The sequence below is a fragment of the Pseudophryne corroboree genome, chromosome 12, assembly GCF_028390025.1.
Source record: "Pseudophryne corroboree isolate aPseCor3 chromosome 12, aPseCor3.hap2, whole genome shotgun sequence".
In the NCBI taxonomy this organism is placed as follows: domain Eukaryota; kingdom Metazoa; phylum Chordata; class Amphibia; order Anura; family Myobatrachidae; genus Pseudophryne; species Pseudophryne corroboree.
Genome location: NC_086455.1, coordinates 174,587,351 through 174,608,054, shown reverse-complemented (window position 1 = coordinate 174,608,054; position 20,704 = coordinate 174,587,351). Strand labels below are relative to the sequence as shown.

At 49.7% G+C, this 20,704-nt stretch overlaps 2 protein-coding genes across 6 annotated transcripts in view; one reads left to right on the top strand and one right to left on the bottom strand.

The window, feature by feature from the left end:
- The window catches only part of TDP1 (tyrosyl-DNA phosphodiesterase 1), a 100,157-nt gene extending 94,367 nt beyond the window's left edge, over positions 1-5,790 (bottom strand). The window contains exon 1 of one of the 3 annotated variants that reach the window (XM_063948626.1): positions 5,577-5,790. In XM_063948626.1, coding sequence (XP_063804696.1) covers positions 5,577-5,584 — 8 coding nt within the window. In that variant the 5' untranslated portion in view covers positions 5,585-5,790. The remainder of the gene's footprint in view (positions 1-5,576) is intronic. The other 2 variants (XM_063948625.1, XM_063948624.1) reach the window with 2 other exon arrangements.
- Positions 5,791-5,906: 116 nt separating this feature from the next.
- Positions 5,907-20,704, top strand: part of EFCAB11 (EF-hand calcium binding domain 11) — a 63,750-nt gene continuing 48,952 nt past the window's right edge. For all 3 annotated transcript variants that reach the window (XM_063948628.1, XM_063948629.1, XM_063948627.1), the window contains exons 1-4: positions 5,907-6,071; positions 11,850-11,945; positions 13,717-13,759; positions 16,586-16,687. In XM_063948628.1, coding sequence (XP_063804698.1) covers positions 6,012-6,071; positions 11,850-11,945; positions 13,717-13,759; positions 16,586-16,687 — 301 coding nt within the window. In that variant the 5' untranslated portion in view covers positions 5,907-6,011. The remainder of the gene's footprint in view (positions 6,072-11,849; positions 11,946-13,716; positions 13,760-16,585; positions 16,688-20,704) is intronic.

Below are 20,704 nucleotides of genomic sequence, written 5' to 3'. Positions count from 1 at the left end.
GACCCTCTCTCCTGCATGTCACACTGTAGCAGACCCTCTCTCCCCTGCATGTCACACTGTAGCAGACCCTCTCCCCCCTGCATGTCACACTGTAGCAGACCCTCTCCCCTGCATGTCACACTGTAGCAGACCCTCTCTCCCCCTGCATGTCACACTGTAGCAGACCCTCTCTCCCCCGCATGTCACACTGTAGCAGACCCTCTCTCTCCCCCGCATGTCACACTGTAGCAGACCCTCTCCCCCCGCATGTCACACTGTAGCAGACCCTCTCCCCCTGCATGTCACACTGTAGCAAACCCTCTCCTCCCCTGCATGTCACACTGTAGCAAACCCTCTCCCCTGCATGTCACAATGTAGCAGACCATCTCTCTCCCCTGCATGTCACACTGTAGCAGACCCTCTCCCCCTGCATGTCACACTGTAGCAGACCCTCTCCCCCTGCATGTCACACTGTAGCAGACCCTCTCCCCTGCATGTCACACTGTAGCAGTCCCTCTCTCCCCCTGCATGTCACACTGTAGCAGACCCTCTCTCCCTGCATGTCACACTGTAGCAGACCCTCTCTCCCCTGCATGTCACACTGTAGCAGACCCTCTCTCCTGCATGTCACACTGTAGCAGACCCTCTCTCCCCTGCATGTCACACTGTAGCAGACCCTCTCTCCTGCATGTCACACTGTAGCAGACCCTCTCTCCTGCATGTCACACTGTAGCAGACCCTCTTTCCCCCTGCATGTCACACTGTAGCAGTCCCTCTCCCCCTGCATGTCACACTGTAGCAGACCCTCTCCCCTGCATGTCACACTGTAGCAGACCTTCTCCCCTGCATGTCACACTGTAGCAGACCCTCTCCCCTGCATGTCACACTGTAGCAGACCCTCTCTCCCCCTGCATGTCACACTGTAGCAGACTCTCTCCCCCTGCATGTCACACTGTAGCAGCAGACCCTCTCCCCCTGCATGTCCTGTAGCAGCAGACCCTCTCTCCTGCATGTCACACTGTAGCAGACCCTCTCTCCCTGCATGTCACACTGTAGCAGACCCTCTCTCCCCCTGCATGTCACACTGTAGCAGACCCTCTCCCCCCTGCATGTCACACTGTAGCAGACCCTCTCTCCTGCATGTCACACTGTAGCAGACCCTCTCTCCTGCATGTCACACTGTAGCAGACCCTCTCTCCTGCATGTCACACTGTAGCAGACCCTCTCCCCCCTGCATGTCACACTGTAGCAGACCCTCTCCCCCCTGCATGTCACACTGTAGCAGACCCTCTCCCCCCTGCATGTCACACTGTAGCAGACCTTCTCCCCCCTGCATGTCACACTGTAGCAGACCCTCTCTCCTGCATGTCACACTGTAGCAGACCCTCTCTCCTGCATGTCACACTGTAGCAGACCCTCTCTCTCCTGCATGTCACACTGTAGCAGACCCTCTCCCCCCTGCATGTCACACTGTAGCAGACCCTCTCTCCTGCATGTCACACTGTAGCAGACCCTCTCTCCTGCATGTCACACTGTAGCAGACCCTCCCACTGCATGTCACACTGTAGCAGACCCTCCCACTGCATGTCACACTGTAGCAGACCCTCTCTCCTGCATGTCACACTGTAGCAGACCCTCTCCCCCCTGCATGTCACACTGTAGCAGACCCTCTCCCCTGCATGTCACACTGTAGCAGACCCTCTCTCCCCCTGCATGTCACTGTAGCAGACCCTCTCTCCCCCTGCATGTCACACTGTAGCAGACCCTCTCCCCCCTGCATGTCACACTGTAGCAGACCCTCTCTCCTGCATGTCACACTGTAGCAGACCCTCTCCCCCCTGCATGTCACACTGTAGCAGACCCTCTCTCCTGCATGTCACACTGTAGCAGACCCTCTCCCCCCTGCATGTCACACTGTAGCAGACCCTCTCCCCCCTGCATGTCACACTGTAGCAGACCCTCTCTCCCCCTGCATGTCACACTGTAGCAGACCCTCTCTCCCCTGCATGTCACACTGTAGCAGACCCTCTCCCCCCTGCATGTCACACTGTAGCAGACCCTCTCCCCTGCATGTCACACTGTAGCAGACCCTCTCCCCTGCATGTCACACTGTAGCAGTCCCTCTCTCTCCTGCATGTCACACTGTAGCAGACCCTCTCTCCCCCTGCATGTCACACTGTAGCAGACCCTCTCTCCTGCATGTCACACTGTAGCAGACCCTCTCTCCCCTGCATGTCACACTGTAGCAGACCCTCTCTCCCCCTGCATGTCACACTGTAGCAGACCCTCTCCCCTGCATGTCACACTGTAGCAGACCCTCTCTCCCCCTGCATGTCACACTGTAGCAGACCCTCTCCCCTGCATGTCACACTGTAGCAGACCCTCTCCCCCCTGTATGTCACACTGTAGCAGACCCTCTCCCCTGCATGTCACACTGTAGCAGACCCTCTCTCCTGCATGTCACACTGTAGCAGACCCTCTCCCCCCTGCATGTCACACTGTAGCAGACCCTCTGCCCTGCATATCACACTGTAGCAGACCCTCTCTCCTGCATGTCACACTGTAGCAGACCCTCTCTCCCCCTGCATGTCACACTGTAGCAGACCCTCTCTCCTGCATGTCACACTGTAGCAGACCCTCTCCCCCCTGCATGTCACACTGTAGCAGACCCTCTCCCCCCTGCATGTCACACTGTAGCAGACCCTCTCCCCCTGCATGTCACACTGTAGCAGACCCTCTCTCCCCCCTGCATGTCACACTGTAGCAGACCCTCTCTCCCCCTGCATGTCACACTGTAGCAGACCCTCTCCCCCCTGCATGTCACACTGTAGCAGACCCCCGCTCCCCTGCATGTCACACTGTAGCAGACCCTCTCCCCTGCATGTCACACTGTAGCAGACCCTCTCCCCCCTGCATGTCACACTGTAGCAGACCCTCTCTCCTGCATGTCACACTGTAGCAGACCCTCTCTCCCCTGCATGTCACACTGTAGCAGACCCTCTCTCCTGCATGTCACTGTAGCAGACCCTCTCCCCTGCATGTCACACTGTAGCAGACCCTATCCCCTGCATGTCACACTGTAGCAGACCCTCTCCCCCTGCATGTCACACTGTAGCAGACCCTCTCTCCTGCATGTCACACTGTAGCAGACCCTCTCTCTTGCATGTCACACTGTAGCAGACCCTCTCTCCTGCACGTCACACTGTAGCAGACCCTCTCCGCTGCATGTCACACTGTAGCAGACCCTCTCCCCCCTGCATGTCACACTGTAGCAGACCCTGTCTCCTGCATGTCACACTGTAGCAGACCCTCTCTCCCCCTGCATGTCACACTGTAGCAGACCCTCTCCCCCCTGCATGTCACACTGTAGCAGACCCTCCCCCTGCATGTCACACTGTAGCAGACCCTCTCTCCTGCATGTCACACTGTAGCAGACCCTCTCCCCCCTGCATGTCACACTGTAGCAGACCCTCTCCCCCCTGCATGTCACACTGTAGCAGACCCTCTCTCCTGCATGTCACACTGTAGCAGACCCTCTCTCCTGCATGTCACACTGTAGCAGACCCTCTCCCCCCTGCATGTCACACTGTAGCAGACCCTCTCCCCCCTGCATGTCACACTGTAGCAGACCCTCTCCCCCCTGCATGTCACACTGTAGCAGACCCTCTCCCCCCTGCATGTCACACTGTAGCAGACCCTCTCTCCTGCATGTCACACTGTAGCAGACCCTCTCTCCTGCATGTCACACTGTAGCAGACCCTCTCTCTCCTGCATGTCACACTGTAGCAGACCCTCTCCCCCCTGCATGTCACACTGTAGCAGACCCTCTCTCCCCTGCATGTCACACTGTAGCAGACCCTCCCCCCCCCTGCATGTCACACTGTAGCAGACCCTCTCCCCTGCATGTCACACTGTAGCAGACCCTCTCCCCTGCATGTCACACTGTAGCAGTCCCTCTCTCTCCTGCATGTCACACTGTAGCAGACCCTCTCTCCCCCTGCATGTCACACTGTAGCAGACCCTCTCTCCTGCATGTCACACTGTAGCAGACCCTCTCTCCTGCATGTCACACTGTAGCAGACCCTCTCTCCCCTGCATGTCACACTGTAGCAGACCCTCTCTCCCCCTGCATGTCACACTGTAGCAGACCCTCTCCCCTGCATGTCACACTGTAGCAGACCCTCTCTCCCCTGCATGTCACACTGTAGCAGACCCTCTCTCCCCCTGCATGTCACACTGTAGCAGACCCTCTCTCCTGCATGTCACACTGTAGCAGACCCTCTCCCCCTGCATGTCACACTGTAGCAGACCCTCTCTCCTGCATGTCACACTGTAGCAGACCCTCTCTCCTGCATGTCACACTGTAGCAGACCCTCTCCCCCCTGCATGTCACACTGTAGCAGACTCTCTCCCCCCTGCATGTCACACTGTAGCAGACCCTCTCCCCCCTGCATGTCACACTGTAGCAGACCCTCTCCCCCCTGCATGTCACACTGTAGCAGACCCTGTCCCCTGCATGTCACACTGTAGCAGACCCTCTCTCCTGCATGTCACACTGTAGCAGACCCTCTCCCCCCTGCATGTCACACTGTAGCAGACCCTCTCTCCCCTGCATGTCACACTGTAGCAGACCCTCTCTCCTGCATGTCACACTGTAGCAGACCCCCTCTCCCCCTGCATGTCACACTGTAGCAGACCCTCTCTCCCCTGCATGTCACACTGTAGCAGACCCTCTCTCCCCCTGCATGTCACACTGTAGCAGACCCTCTCTCCCCCTGCATGTCACACTGTAGCAGACCCTCTCTCCCCCTGCATGTCACACTGTAGCAGACCCTCTCCCCTGCATGTCACACTGTAGCAGACCCTCTCCCCCCTGCATGTCACACTGTAGCAGACCCTCTCCCCTGCATGTCACACTGTAGCAGACCCTCTCTCCTGCATGTCACACTGTAGCAGACCCTCTCTCCTGCATGTCACACTGTAGCAGACCCTCTCTCCCCCTGCATGTCACACTGTAGCAGACCCTCTCCCCTGCATGTCACACTGTAGCAGACCCTCTCTCCCCCCTGCATGTCACACTGTAGCAGACCCTCTCTCCTGCATGTCACACTGTAGCAGACCCTCTCCCCTGCATGTCACACTGTAGCAGACCCTCTCTCCTGCATGTCACACTGTAGCAGACCCTCTCTCCCCCTGCATGTCACACTGTAGCAGACCCTCTCCCCTGCATGTCACACTGTAGCAGACCCTCTCCCCTGCATGTCACACTGTAGCAGACCCTCTCTCCCCCCTGCATGTCACACTGTAGCAGACCCTCTCCCCTGCATGTCACACTGTAGCAGACCCTCTCCCCCCTGCATGTCACACTGTAGCAGACCCTCTCTCCTGCATGTCACACTGTAGCAGACCCTCTCTCCCCCTGCATGTCACACTGTAGCAGACCCTCTCCCCTGCATGTCACACTGTAGCAGACCCTCTCCCCTGCATGTCACACTGTAGCAGACCCTCTCTCCTGCATGTCACACTGTAGCAGACCCTCTCTCCCCTGCATGTCACACTGTAGCAGACCCTCTCTCCCCCTAGTTACAATGTATCACCTGTGCATCCTCCAGCTGTCAGCGCCGCCGCATGTGTTTGGTGATGACGTCGCCGCCGGCGCCTGCAGATGACGTCATCACTGTTACTCGGGAGGCGGGGCACGTCACAACCAGCATGTCCTCTCACTGCGGCCTCTGACCCTGTCACACTCATCCCGGGCATGCTGGGACTTGTGCTTCCCCATCCCTAGGAGAAATGCACTACCCCGCCCCTCAGCTTCCCGCCTGCTACCGCCGCCTGTATCAGCCAATAGCAGTGGCCGGCTGCGTGACGTCACTCGGTAATAGCCAATCCGGAGCTGGCGTCTCTTAGCGGCTTCTCCGTAGTCATGGTGACGCGGCCTGGCCGGCTCTCAGCTGCTCATCCCCGGGCTCAGGTGGCGCCGGTACAGCCAGGCCCAACCCCGGGCTCTCCTCTCCTACAGCACCGGGGACATGTTCTCCGCCAGCTCGCTGTCAGCCCGGGTCACCGGTGACCGGAGGAAGTTTCTTACCGTGAGTTCACCTGCCGGGAGCATCAGTGCTTTCCCTCTCTATACTCATAGATATAATCAGAGTATGACACATCCGCGCTATGTACCATCCTCTACTGACATCACACTACATTACATGACTGGCTCAGGTCCCACTTTGTGTCTGTTACACTGTCCTGCCGGGAGCATCAGTGCTTTCCCTCTCTATACTCATAGATATAATCAGAGTATGACACATCCGCGCTATGTACCATCCTCTACTGACATCACACTACATTACATGACTGGCTCAGGTCCCACGTTGTGTCTGTTACACTGTCCTGCCGGGGGCATCAGTGCTTTCCCTCTCTATACTCATAGATATAATCAGAGTATGACACATCCGCGCTATGTACCATCCTCTACTGACATCACACTACATTACATGACTGGCTCAGGTCCCACGTTGTGTCTGTTACACTGTCCTGCCGGGAGCATCAGTACTTTCCCTCTCTATACTCATAGCTATAATCAGAGTATGACACATCCACGCTATGTACCATCCTCTACTGACATCACACTACATTACATGACTGGCTCAGGTCCCACTTTGTGTCTGTTACACTGTCCTGCCGGGGGCATCAGTGCTTTCCCTCTCTATACTCATAGATATAATCAGAGTATGACACATCCGCGCTATGTACCATCCTCTACTGACATCACACTACATTACATGACTGGCTCAGGTCCCACTTTGTGTCTGTTACACTGTCCTGCCGGGAGCATCAGTGCTTTCCCTCTCTATACTCATAGATATAATCAGAGTATGACACATCCGCGCTATGTACCATCCTCTACTGACATCACACTACATTACATGACTGGCTCAGGTCCCACGTTGTGTCTGTTACACTGTCCTGCCGGGGGCATCAGCGCTTTCCCTCTCTATACTCATAGATCTAATCAGAGTATGACACATCCGCACTACGTACCATCCTCTACTGACATCACACTACATTACATGACTGGCTCAGGTCCCACTTTGTGTCTGTTACACTGTCCTGCCGGGGGCATCAGTACTTTCCCTCTCTATACTCATACATATAATCAGAGTATGACACATCCGCGCTATGTACCATCCTCTACTGACATCACACTACATTACATGACTGGCTCAGGTCCCACGTTGTGTCTGTTACACTGTCCTGCCGGGGGCATCAGCGCTTTCCCTCTCTATACTCATAGATCTAATCAGAGTATGACACATCCGCGCTATGTACCATTCTCTACTAACATCACACTACATTACATGACTGGCTCAGGTCCCACTTTGTGTCTGTTACACTGTCCTGCCGGGGGCATCAGTACTTTCCCTCTCTATACTCATACATATAATCAGAGTATGACACATCCGCGCTATGTACCATCCTCTACTGACATCACACTACATTACATGACTGGCTCAGGTCCCACGTTGTGGTCTTACACTTTCCTGCCGGGGGCATCAGTGCTTTCCCTCTCTATACTCCTAGATATAATCAGAGTATGACACATCCGCACTATGTACCATCGGCTACTGACATCACACTACATTACATGACTGGCTCAGGTCCCACGTTGTGGTCTTACACTTTCCTGCCGGGGGCATCAGTGCTTTCCCTCTCTATACTCATAGATCTAATCAGAGTATGACACATCCGCGCTATGTACCATCGGCTACTGACATCACACTACATTACATGACTGGCTCAGGTCCCACGTTGTGGTCTTACACTTTCCTGCCGGGGGCATCAGTGCTTTCCCTCTCTATACTCCTAGATATAATCAGAGTATGACACATCCGCGCTATGTACCATCCTCTACTGACATCACACTACATTACATGACTGGCTCAGGTCCCACGTTGTGTCTGTTACACTGTCCTGCCGGGGGCATCAGTGCTTTCCCTCTCTATACTCATAGCTATAATCAGAGTATGACACATCCACGCTATGTACCATCCTCTACTGACATCACACTACATTACATGACTGGCTCAGGTCCCACGTTGTGCCTGTTACACTGTCCTGCCGGGGGCATCAGTGCTTTCCCTCTCTATACTCATAGATATAATCAGAGTATGACACATCCGCACTATGTGCCATCCTCTACTGACGTCACACTACATTACATGACTGGCTTAGGTCCCATGTTGTGTCTGTTACACTGTCCTGCCGGGAGCATCAGTGCTTTCCCTCTCTATACTCATAGATATAATCAGAGTATCACACATCCGCATTATGTACTATCCTCTACTGACATCACACTACATTACATGACTGGCTCAGGTCCCACGTTGTGCCTGTTACACTGTCCTGCCGGGAGCATCAGTGCTTTCCCTCTCTATACTCATAGATATAATCAGAGTATGACACATCCGCACAATGTACCATTCTCTACTGACATCACACTACATTACATGACTGGCTCAGGTCCCACGTTGTGTCTGTTACACTGTCCTGCCGGGGGCATCAGTGCTTTCCCTCTCTATACTCATAGATATAATCAGAGTATGACACATCCGCGCTATGTACCATCCTCTACTGACATCACACTACATTACATGACTGGCTCAGGTCCCACGTTGTGGTCTTACACTTTCCTGCCGGGGGCATCAGTGCTTTCCCTCTCTATACTCCTAGATATAATCAGAGTATCACACATCCGCACTATGTGCCATCCTCTACTGACATCACACTACATTACATGACTGGCTCAGGTCCCACGTTGTGTCTGTTACACTGTCCTGCCGGGGGCATCAGTGCTTCCCCTCTCTATACTCATAGCTATAATCAGAGTATGACACATCCGCGCTATGTACCATCCTCTACTGACATCACACTACATTACATGACTGGCTCAGGTCCCACGTTGTGCCTGTTACACTGTCCTGCCGGGGGCATCAGTGCTTTCCCTCTCTATACTCCTAGATATAATCAGAGTATGACACATCCGCGCTATGTACCATCCTCTACTGACATCACACTACATTACATGACTGGCTCAGGTCCCACGTTGTGTCTGTTACACTGTCCTGCCGGGGGCATCAGTGCTTTCCCTCTCTATACTCCTAGATATAATCAGAGTATGACACATCCACACAATGTACCATTCTCTACTAACATCACACTACATTACATGACTGGCTTAGGTCCCACGTTGTGGTCTTACACTGTCCTGCCGGGGGCATCAGTGCTTTCCCTCTATACTCCTAGATATAATCAGAGTATGACACATCTGCACTATGTACCATCCTCTTGACATCACACTACATTACATGACTGGCTCAGGTCCCATGTTGTGTCTGTTACACTGTCCTGCCGGGAGCATCAGTGCTTTCCCTCTCTATACTCATAGATCTAATCAGAGTATGACACAACTCCACTGTTCTGTCTATCTATCCCTCCATCTATTCATTCCTCGCACTGTTCTGTCTATCTCTCCATCTATTCATACCCTGCACTGTTCTGTCTATCCCTCCATCTATTCATTCCCTGCACTGTTCTGTCTATCCCTCCATCTATTCATTCCCTGCACTGTTCTATCTATCCCTCCATCTATTCATTCCCTGCACTGTTCTGTCTATCCCTCCATCTATTCATTCCCTGCACTGTTCTGTCTATCCCTCCATCTATTCATTCCCTGCACTGTTCTGTCTATCCCTCCATCTATTCATTTCTCGCACTGTTCTGTCTATCCCTCCATCTATTCATTCCCCGCACTGTTCTGTCTATCCCTCCATCTATTCATTCCCTGCACTGTTCTGTCTATCCCTCCATCTATTCATTCCCTGCACTGTTCTGTCTATCCCTCCATCTATTCATTCTCTGCACTGTTCTGTCTATCCCTCCATCTAATCATTCTCTGCACTGTTCTGTCTATCCCTCCATCTATTCATTCTATGCACTGTTCTGTCTATCCCTCCATCTATTCATTCCCTGCACTTTTCTGTCTATCCCTCCATCTATTCATTCCCTGCACTGTTCTGTCTATCCCTCCAGCTATTCATTCCCTGCACTGTTCTGTCTATCCCTCCATCTATTCATTCCCTGCACTGTTCTGTCTATCTATCCCTCCATCTATTCATTCCCTGCACTGTTCTGTCTATCCCTCCAGCTATTCATTCCCTGCACTGTTCTGTCTATCCCTCCATCTATTCATTCTCTGCACTGTTCTGCCTATCCCTCACTGTTCTGTCTATCCCTCCAGCTATTCATTCCCTGCACTGTTCTGTATATCCCTCCATATATTCATTCCCGGCACTGTTCTGTCTATCCCTCCATCTATTCATACCCTGCACTGTTCTGTCTATCCCTCCATCTATTCATTCCCTGCACTGTTCTGTCCATCCCTCCATCTATTCATTCTCTGCACTGTTCTGTCTATCCCTCCATCTATTAATTCCCTGCACTTTTCTGTCTATCCCTCCATCTATTCATTCCCTGCACTGTTCTGTCTATCCCTCCATCTATTCATTCCTCGCACTGTTCTGTCTATCCCTCCATCTATTCATTCTCTGTACTGTTCTGTCTATCTCTCCATCTATTCATTCCCTGCACTGTTCTGTCTATCCCTCCATCTATTCATTCCCTGCACTGTTCTGTCTATCCCTCCAGCTATTCATTTTCTCGCACTGTTCTGTCTATCCCTCCATCTATTCATTCCCTGCACTTTTCTGTCTATCCCTCCATCTATTCATTCTCTGCACTGTTCTGTCTATCCCTCCAGCTATTCATTCCCTGCAATGTTCTGTCTATCCCTCCATCTATTCATTCCCTGCACTGTTCTGTCTATCCCTCCATCTATTCATTCCCTGCACTGTTCTGTCTATCCCTCCATCTATTCATTCTCTGCACTGTTCTGTCTATCCCTCCAGCTTTTAATTCCCTGCACTGTTCTGTCTATCCCTCCATCTATTCATTCCCTGCACTGTTCTGTCTATCCCTCCATCTATTCATTCTTCGCACTGTTCTGTCTATCCCTCCATCTATTCATTCGATGCACTGTTCTGTCTATCCCTCCATCTATTCATTCCCTGCACTGTTCTGTCTATCCCTCCATCTATTCATTCTCTGCACTGTTCTGTCTATCCCTCCAGCTATTCATTCCCTGCACTGTTCTGTCTATCCCTCCATCTATTCATTCCCTGCACTGTTCTGTCTATCCCTCCATCTATTCATTCCCTGCCCTGTTCTGTCTATTTCTCCATCTATTCATTCTCTGCACTGTTCTGTCTATCCCTCCAGCTATTCATTCCCTGCACTGTTCTGTCTTTCCCTCCAGCTATTCATTCTCTGCACTGTTCTGTCTATCCCTCCATCTAATCATTCCCTGCACTGTTCTGTCTATCCCTCCAGCTAATCATTCCCTGCACTGTTCTGTCTATCCCTCCAGCTATTCGTTCCCTGCACTGTTCTGTCTATCCCTCCAGCTATTCGTTCTCCACACTGTTCTGTCTATCCCTCCAGCTATTCATTCCCCGCACAGATGGTCCGATGCTGCGTCTTTGGAGGTAGCAGCGTATCCGAGGCTAATAAGAGGGGTCTTTTTACTTGTTACTCTTCCTGTGGCTTTTCTCTGCCTCATCCCCTGATTCAGCCCCACAATAACTATATCCAGCAATGTAGCACCTCTTGATTAAATAGGGACTAGAGTTAATATACACATGGAATTAGTATTTTCGTGTTGTTTCGTACGTGCCTGTAATAATCCATGTGCTGGGAATGTCTACCAGTAGATATGTAGTGATGGATATAATTTACTTGCACTTACTATCCGGCAGGTGTTTGAAGCGTGTGATGAGGGCAGGAAAGGTTATCTCAGCAGGGAGGACTTCAAGGTGGCTGTGGTGATGCTGTTCGGGTATAAACCTTCCAAGGTGATTTGTAATCAATCTCTATATCTCTACCTTATGGTGCATATATCAGATAATACGTTAGTGTGCTAGTACAATAGCTGCAGTATACTCTATTCCCACAAGATGTCACCAAAGAGCTACTGGGAATAAAAATGCTGGAAATCCACATCATGTAAAACCTGGTCTGATTTTATTATTATTATTATTCTCCTTTATTTATATGGCGCCACAAGGGTTCCGCAGCGCCCAATTACAGAGTACATAAATAATCAAACAGGAAAACAGCAACTTACAGTTGATGACAGTATAGGACAAGTACAGGGTAAATAAACATAGTTACATCAGCAGATGACACTGTAATAAGTATCAGGTGGCAGAAGACTGCTGGAGTTGATGCAGTTGAAGATTATTAAAGTAAGAAAGGATAAGCACATGAGGGAAGAGGGCCCTGCTCGTGAGAGCTTACATTCTAAAGGGGAGGGGTAGACAGACAGGGGTGACACAGATGGGGTACATGGAGAGTGTAGAACAGGGTTAGGATGAGATTTGGCTGGGTTTGGTGAAGAAGTGGGTCTTGAGAGCCCGTTTGAAGTTTTGTAGAGAGGTGGAGAGTCTGAGGGAGAGAGGTAGGGAATTCCAGAGAAGTGGTGCAGCACGTGAAAAATCTTGGAGGTAGGAGTGGGAGGAAGTAATCCGTAGGCAGGAGAGTCGACGTGCATTAGCAGAGGGAAGAGGACGGGTGGGAGAGTAAAGGGAGATAAGGTCAGAGATGTAGATGGGAGAGGAGTGGGTGAGGGCTTTGTAAGTGAGTGTGAGAAGCTTGAATTGGATTGTGAAAGGGAAGGGAAGCCAGTGAAGGTCTAGTAAGAGAGGAGAGGTGGACGTAGTGCGTTTGGTGAGGAAGATGAGCCGGGCAGCAGCACTGAGGATAGATTGGAGTGGAGAGAGGTATGTGTCAGGAATACCAGTCAGGAGGAGATTACAGTAGTCCAGTCTGGAGATGACCAGTGAGTGGATAAGAGTCTTAGTAGCATCCTGGGTCAGAAAGGGTCTGATCCTGGAAATATTTTTTAGATGAAAACGGCAGGTTTGTGAGAGGTGCTGAATGTGTGGTTTGAAGGAGAGGGAGAAGTCAAGGATTACTCCAAGACAGCGCACTTGGGGGGTAGAGGAGATATTAGTGCCATCAATAGATAATGAGAATGTAGGAGGTGAGGTTATGCGGGAGGGAGGAAAGATGATCAGCTCTGTCTTAGACATGTTAAGTGTAAGAAACCGCTGGGACATACAGGAAGAGAGAGCAGAGAGACAGTTGGAGATACGAGTGAGGAGAGCAGGGGAGAGGTCTGGAGAGGAAAGATAGATTTGGGTGTCATCAGCATAGAGATGATATTGGAAACCAAAAGAACTAATGAGCTTACCTAGTGAGGACGTATAGAGAGAGAAGAGAAGAGGACCAAGGACAGAACCGTGGGGGACACCTACAGTTAGTGGAAGTGAGGGGGAGGGGGAGTCATGAGAGGAGACAGAGAATGAACGGTCAGAGAGGTAGGAGGACAACCAAGAGAGGGCAGTGTCACGCAGACCAATGATCATTGCATTATTAGTCGTCTCTACTCGTATGTATGTGTGTGTGTGTATATATATATATATATATATATATATATATATATAATGAGAGTGATACAGGTATCCATCTATCTAATTTATTTTATTTATTTTTTTAATATAGCTTTTTGTATATACTGTATATAGAACATATAATGTAAAATGTGTTATTGTTTATTTCCAGCTGGAGGTGGATTCCACGTTACCCTCTCTGTCTGAGTCTGCAGGTAAGTGTGAAATATCACCGCTATTTGCGGATTGCTGCACTTGTGCCTGTGACCCTGACGCCTGCACACAGCGGGAGCAGTTTATATTGATGCTCCTGGTGAAGTGATAGGCTACCTCCTATATAGACTATACGTTCTGTCCACAGTCCTGACATACAGTATATGACTTGTGGCTCATACACGGCAGCCATGTCACCCAGGTTACTCTGTGGTCAGTAATGCAGCACTTGCAGTACAGTACACATTCTGCAGATTTTGTTGTCTCACAGTTCCCCTTATACCATCATTTAATAAAAAACAAAAAACATTGTTGTTCCTTCCCTACGGAGAAGGGAGATATTTTTATGGCTTTGTTCCTGTCTGTAGATTTTACCATAATATACCATGTTTAGGCTACAATCCAGGTACCTGTGTAGGAGGAAAAACTCCAATTTTTTTTTGTTTTTTTTTTGTTAAAGAAACAGAAATCAAGTGCCCACAGCAAACATAATGTATTGTTACTAAGTCTTTGCGGAATGTGTCCCTTCCGGCGTTTATCCATTTCCCCAAATTGGTCTAATCGTTCTGTCTTCATTATATGTCAGTGGTAGTAAGTACAAAATAAAGGAAATCGCACCTAGTAGGGCATTGTGCCTCCATATGTGACCAGGATGTGCTGTGGTATTGAGGGTACTAGTCCCTGGAATTGTGCGGACACCTAGGGGGGTCATTCCGAGTTTATCGCACGTAGCTACTTTTTGCTGCTGGTGCAATCAACCTGACGCCGCCTATAGGGGAGTGTATTTTATCTTAGCAGGGCTGCCATCACTTGTGCAGCCGATCTATGCTAAATAAGTTTCCTGCAAAACATGACCAGCTCTGGACATACTTACCCTGTGCGATGGATCCAGCGACGAAGGTCCCGGGATTGACGTCAGACATCCGTGCTCCAAACACCTCAACACGCCTGCGTTCGAATCTCCATGCCCAGAAAACGGTAAGTAGACGCCCCGGAACGCATCCCTCCCGTCAATCTTCTTGCGATCGCTGCTGCGATCACTTACAGCACTGGCGGTGTCACTGCCCGGCGACTACCGTCGCCAGGCAACAACGCACGTGAGCATTGTGGGCAACGCGCAGCCGCAGTCCCAACCCGTTCGCACCGCAGCGAAGAACCGCTGCGTGCGAACGGGTCGGAATGACCCCCTAGTTAGGTGGTCGGGCTGTATGCCATGAATGCTGTACCAGGTTGTGGTGACTGCGGAGATCTTGGCACACGGATAAGTGAAGGGACACGCTTAGCAACATGTGGGATGGCCACACGTGCTCTGCGGATGGAACAGACAGACTACATGGGGAGAGGATGATTGCCTAGTACAGTGAATGATGAACATTGGCTTTACCCCCCGAGGGAGTGACTGCACCGAGCCATACCAGGAAGATACTGTCACATGGTCTAGCCACAACGTTACGGATTATGCAGCTCTCTAGGATGTAGCGTTCTTTAGTTTGCTATAGAACCCGTTCTCTGACCATACTGCCTTCCTCCTCCGCTCTGTGCCCATTGCCCGTGTTCTCTGCCGGTTCCGGTATGAATGGTCGACCATGTTATGGTCGACAGTCATTAGGTCGACCACTATTGGTCGACATTGACATGGTCGACATGGACACATGGTCGACGCATGAAAAGGTCGACGTGAGTTTTTTTACTTTTTTTGTTGTCGTTTTTTGCGTAAAGTGACTGGGAACCCCAATTAGTGCACCGCGTCCCCTCGCGTGGCTCGCTTCGCTCGCCATGCTTCGGGCATGGTGCCTTCGCTTCGCTCGGCACAGATTACCGTTCCAATCGTAGTCCACTTGGATCGTAAAGTATGGAAAAGTTCCCCAAAAGAAAAAAAAGTTAAAAAACTCATGTCGACCTTTTCATGTGTCGACCATTTTCACGTGTCGACCATGTGTCCATGTTGACCATGTCAATGTCGACCAACAGTGGTCGACCATAACATGGTCGACCATGTGAACGGATACCTTCTCTGCCACCCTGAGTTCCCAGGTGTGATGGGTGATCTGAGCCTCTGCTCTATGGAGTTCTCATTGGACTAGATCCTGACCGCTGGTAACATGATTACATCCCGGACTAGATCCTGACAGGCTGAGGCTTGGAGTGACACTGTCTGCATGTGCCTGCCTGTCTTATGTCGTGTTTCAATGAATGCCATGACCCAGGAGAATGCGCTTCTGCCCAATGTTACCCTGAGTGATGCTGTTACCTTATTATTTATTACCCTTTATGTATGTAGCGTCTGGGCAGTTACCATCTACAACCCCTAAACCGCACCTGTATATCATATATGCCGGGGTTCTCTCACACCCTTATTACATATATATATATATATATATATATATATACGGAATACAAATATATACATAATAATGTACAAATCTGTGCTGTCACCATTTCTCCACAGGTGTGAGACTTGTGCAGTCACCATTTCCCCACAGGTGTGAGACTGGTGCAGTGTACTGGCCGTGCAGTCACCATTTCCCCACAGGTGTGAGACTTGTGCAGTGTACTGGCCGTGCAGTCACCATTTCCCCACAGGTGTGAGACTTGTGCAGTGTACTGGCCATGCAGTCACCATTTCCCCACAGGTGTGAGACTTGTGCAGTGTACTGGCCGTGCTGTCACCATTTCCCCACAGGTGTGAGACTTGTGCAGTGTACTGGCCGTGCAGTCACCATTTCCCCACAGGTGTGAGACTTGTGCAGTCACCATTTCCCCACAGGTGTGAGACTTGTGCAGTGCACCGGCCGTGCAGTCACTCTGTATTCACCTTTTCCCCACAGGTGTGAGACGGGATGAGTTTGTGAAGCTGATGAGTAAGAAGCAGAGCGCTCAGTTAAGCTTTGGGGATCAGAGACAGATATTTTCGGTGTTTGACACTCACTGTAAGTATATATTCCCAGTATATCTGTGTATATAGACAAGGTATATACAAAGTCTGAGGTGTCTTGTGAAATATCCAGCTTGTGGGGTAACACAAAGTGTGTCAGGCTTGGGACATTTATGTCAGTATTTGTACAGGAGTTTTGTGCTACCATTAATGCAGCCCCCCCAGAACTACTGTCCTGGGTACCAAGAAACCCCCCAGTTATGCACCACTGTGATGCATGAGAATGGATCAATCAAGTCTTTGTTTTAGATGTGGCAGAGAGGGGTTATTGGGAAAACCCAGCTATTCTCCTTTCCATCCCACATTACAATAGTATCTACATAATGTAACTTGTTCTATTGTGAAGACTTGTGAGCGTGTCTGCCGCTATTGGATACTAGTCTCTATGATAGGTTCTGTATTATGGAATAGCTGCCGCTATGTCCGCCGTGCTCTCGTCATTCATCCAATCAGCTCCCGAAAGATATGAGAGGGGCTTCAGCTGTCCGTAACAGAGGAGGCGGGAAGGGTAACGCTGTACAGTGTATTATTCCAGTGTGTACGTCTAGTGCATGAGATCTAAGTGACGTTTATCCCTGTGTGATATGTAACAGAGGAGGAGGGCAGGGTAACGCTGTACAGTGTATTATTATTCCAATGTGTACGTCTAGTGCATGAGATCTAAGTGACTGTTCCCCCTGTGTGATATGTAACAGAGGAGGAGGGCAGGGTAACGCTGTACAGTGTATTATTATTCCAATGTGTACGTCTAGTGCATGAGATCTAAGTGACATTTCCACCTGTGTGATATGTAACAGAGGAGGAGGGCAGGGTAACGCTGTACAGTGTATTATTATTCCAATGTGTACGTCTAGTGCATGAGATCTAAGTGACTGTTCCCCCTGTGTGATATGTAACAGAGGAGGAGGGCAGGGTAACGCTGTACAGTGTATTATTTCAATGTGTATGTCTAGTGCATGAGATCTAAGTGACGTTTCCACCTGTGTGATATGTAACAGAGGAGGAGGGCAGGGTAACGCTGTACAGTGTATTATTATTCCAATGTGTACGTCTAGTGCATGAGATCTAAGTGACTGTTCCCCCTGTGTGATATGTAACAGAGGAGGAGGGCAGGGTAACGCTGTACAGTGTATTATTCCAATGTGTACGTCTAGTGCATGAGATCTAAGTGACTGTTCCCCCTGTGTGATATGTAACAGAGGAGGAGGGCAGGGTAACGCTGTACAGTGTATTATTATTCCAATGTGTACGTCTAGTGCATGAGATCTAAGTGACTGTTCCCCCTGTGTGATATGTAACAGAGGAGGAGGGCAGGGTAACGCTGTACAGTGTATTATTCCAATGTGTACGTCTAGTGCATGAGATCTAAGTGACGTTTATCCCTGTGTGATATGTAACAGAGGAGGAGGGCAGGGTAACGCTGTACAGTGTATTATTATTCCAGTGTGTACGTCTAGTGCATGAGATCTAAGTGACGTTTCCACCTGTGTGATATGTAACAGAGGAGGAGGGCAGGGTAACGCTGTACAGTGTATTATTCCAATGTGTACGTCTAGTGCATGAGATCTAAGTGACTGTTCCCCCTGTGTGATATGTAACAGAGGAGGAGGGCAGGGTAACGCTGTACAGTGTATTATTCCAGTGTGTACGTCTAGTGCATGAGATCTAAGTGACTGTTCCCCTGTGTGATATGTAACAGAGGAGGAGGGCAGGGTAACGCTGTACAGTGTATTATTATTCCAGTGTGTACGTCTGGTGCATGAGATCTAAGTGACTGTTCCCCCTGTGTGATATGTAACAGAGGAGGAGGGCAGGGTAACGCTGTACAGTGTATTATTATTCCAATGTGTACGTCTAGTGCATGAGATCTAAGTGACTGTTCCCCCTGTGTGATATGTAACAGAGGAGGAGGGCAGGGTAACGCTGTACAGTGTATTATTCCAATGTGTACGTCTAGTGCATGAGATCTAAGTGACGTTTATCCCTGTGTGATATGTAACAGAGGAGGAGGGCAGGGTAACGCTGTACAGTGTATTATTCCAATGTGTACGTCTAGTGCATGAGATCTAAGTGACTGTTCCCCCTGTGTGATATGTAACAGAGGAGGAGGGCAGGGTAACGCTGTACAGTGTATTATTATTCCAATGTGTACGTCTAGTGCATGAGATCTAAGTGACGTTTCCACCTGTGTGATATGTAACAGAGGAGGAGGGCAGGGTAACGCTGTACAGTGTATTATTATTCCAGTGTGTATGTCTAGTGCATGAGATCTAAGTGACTGTTCCCCCTGTGTGATATGTAACAGAGGAGGAGGGCAGGGTAACGCTGTACAGTGTATTATTCCAATGTGTACGTCTAGTGCATGAGATCTAAGTGACGTTTCCACCTGTGTGATATATAACAGAGGAGGAGGGCAGGGTAGCGCTGTACAGTGTATTATTCCAGTGTGTACGTCTAGTGCATGAGATCTAAGTGACTGTTCCCCCTGTGTGATATGTAACAGAGGAGGAGGGCAGGGTAACGCTGTACAGTGTATTATTCCAATGTGTATGTCTAGTGCATGAGATCTAAGTGACTGTTCCCCCTGTGTGATATGTAACAGAGGAGGAGGGCAGGGTAACGCTGTACAGTGTATTATTATTCCAATGTGTACGTCTAGTGCATGAGATCTAAGTGACTGTTCCCCCTGTGTGATATGTAACAGAGGAGGAGGGCAGGGTAACGCTGTACAGTGTATTATTATTCCAATGTGTACGTCTAGTGCATGAGATCTAAGTGACAGTTCCCCCTGTGTGATATGTAACAGAGGAGGAGGGCAGGGTAACGCTGTACAGTGTATTATTCCAATGTGTACGTCTAGTGCATGAGATCTAAGTGACTGTTCCCTCTGTGTGATATGTAACAGAGGAGAAGGGCAGGGTAACGCTGTACAGTGTATTATTATTCCAATGTGTACGTCTAGTGCATGAGATCTAAGTGACGTTTCCACCTGTGTGATATGTAACAGAGGAGGAGGGCAGGGTAACGCTGTACAGTGTATTATTCCAGTGTGTACGTCTAGTGCATGAGATCTAAGTGATGTTTCCACCTGTGTGATATGTAACAGAGGAGGAGGGCAGGGTAACGCTGTACAGTGTATTATTATTCCAGTGTGTACGTCTAGTGCATGAGATCTAAGTGACTGTTCCCCTGTGTGATATGTAACAGAGGAGGAGGGCAGGATAACGCTGTACAGTGTATTATTATTCCAGTGTGTACGTCTAGTGCATGAGATCTAAGTGACGTTTATCCCTGTGTGATATGTAACAGAGGAGGAGGGCAGGATAACGCTGTACAGTGTATTATTATTCCAGTGTGTACGTCTAGTGCATGAGATCTAAGTGACTGTTCCACCTGTGTGATATGTAACAGAGGAGGAGGGCAGGGTAACGCTGTACAGTGTATTATTCCAGTGTGTACGTCTAGTGCATGAGATCTAAGTGATGTTTCCACCTGTGTGATATGTAACAGAGGAGGAGGGCAGGATAACGCTGTACAGTGTATTATTATTCCAGTGTGTATGTCTAGTGCATGAGATCTAAGTGACGTTTATCCCTGTGTGATATGTAACAGAGGAGGAGGGCAGGATAACGCTGTACAGTGTATTATTATTCCAGTGTGTACGTCTAGTGCATGAGATCTAAATGACTGTTCCCCCTGTGTGATATGTAACAGAGGAGGAGGGCAGGGTAACGCTGTACAGTGTATTATTATTCCAATGTGTACGTCTAGTGCATGAGATCTAAGTGACGTTTCCACCTGTGTGATATGTAACAGAGGAGGAGGGCAGGGTAACGCTGTACAGTGTATTATTATTCCAATGTGTACGTCTAGTGCATGAGATCTAAGTGACTGTTCCCCCTGTGTGATATGTAACAGAGGAGGAGGGCAGGGTAACGCTGTACAGTGTATTATTCCAATGTGTACGTCTAGTGCATGAGATCTAAGTGACTGTTCCCTCTGTGTGATATGT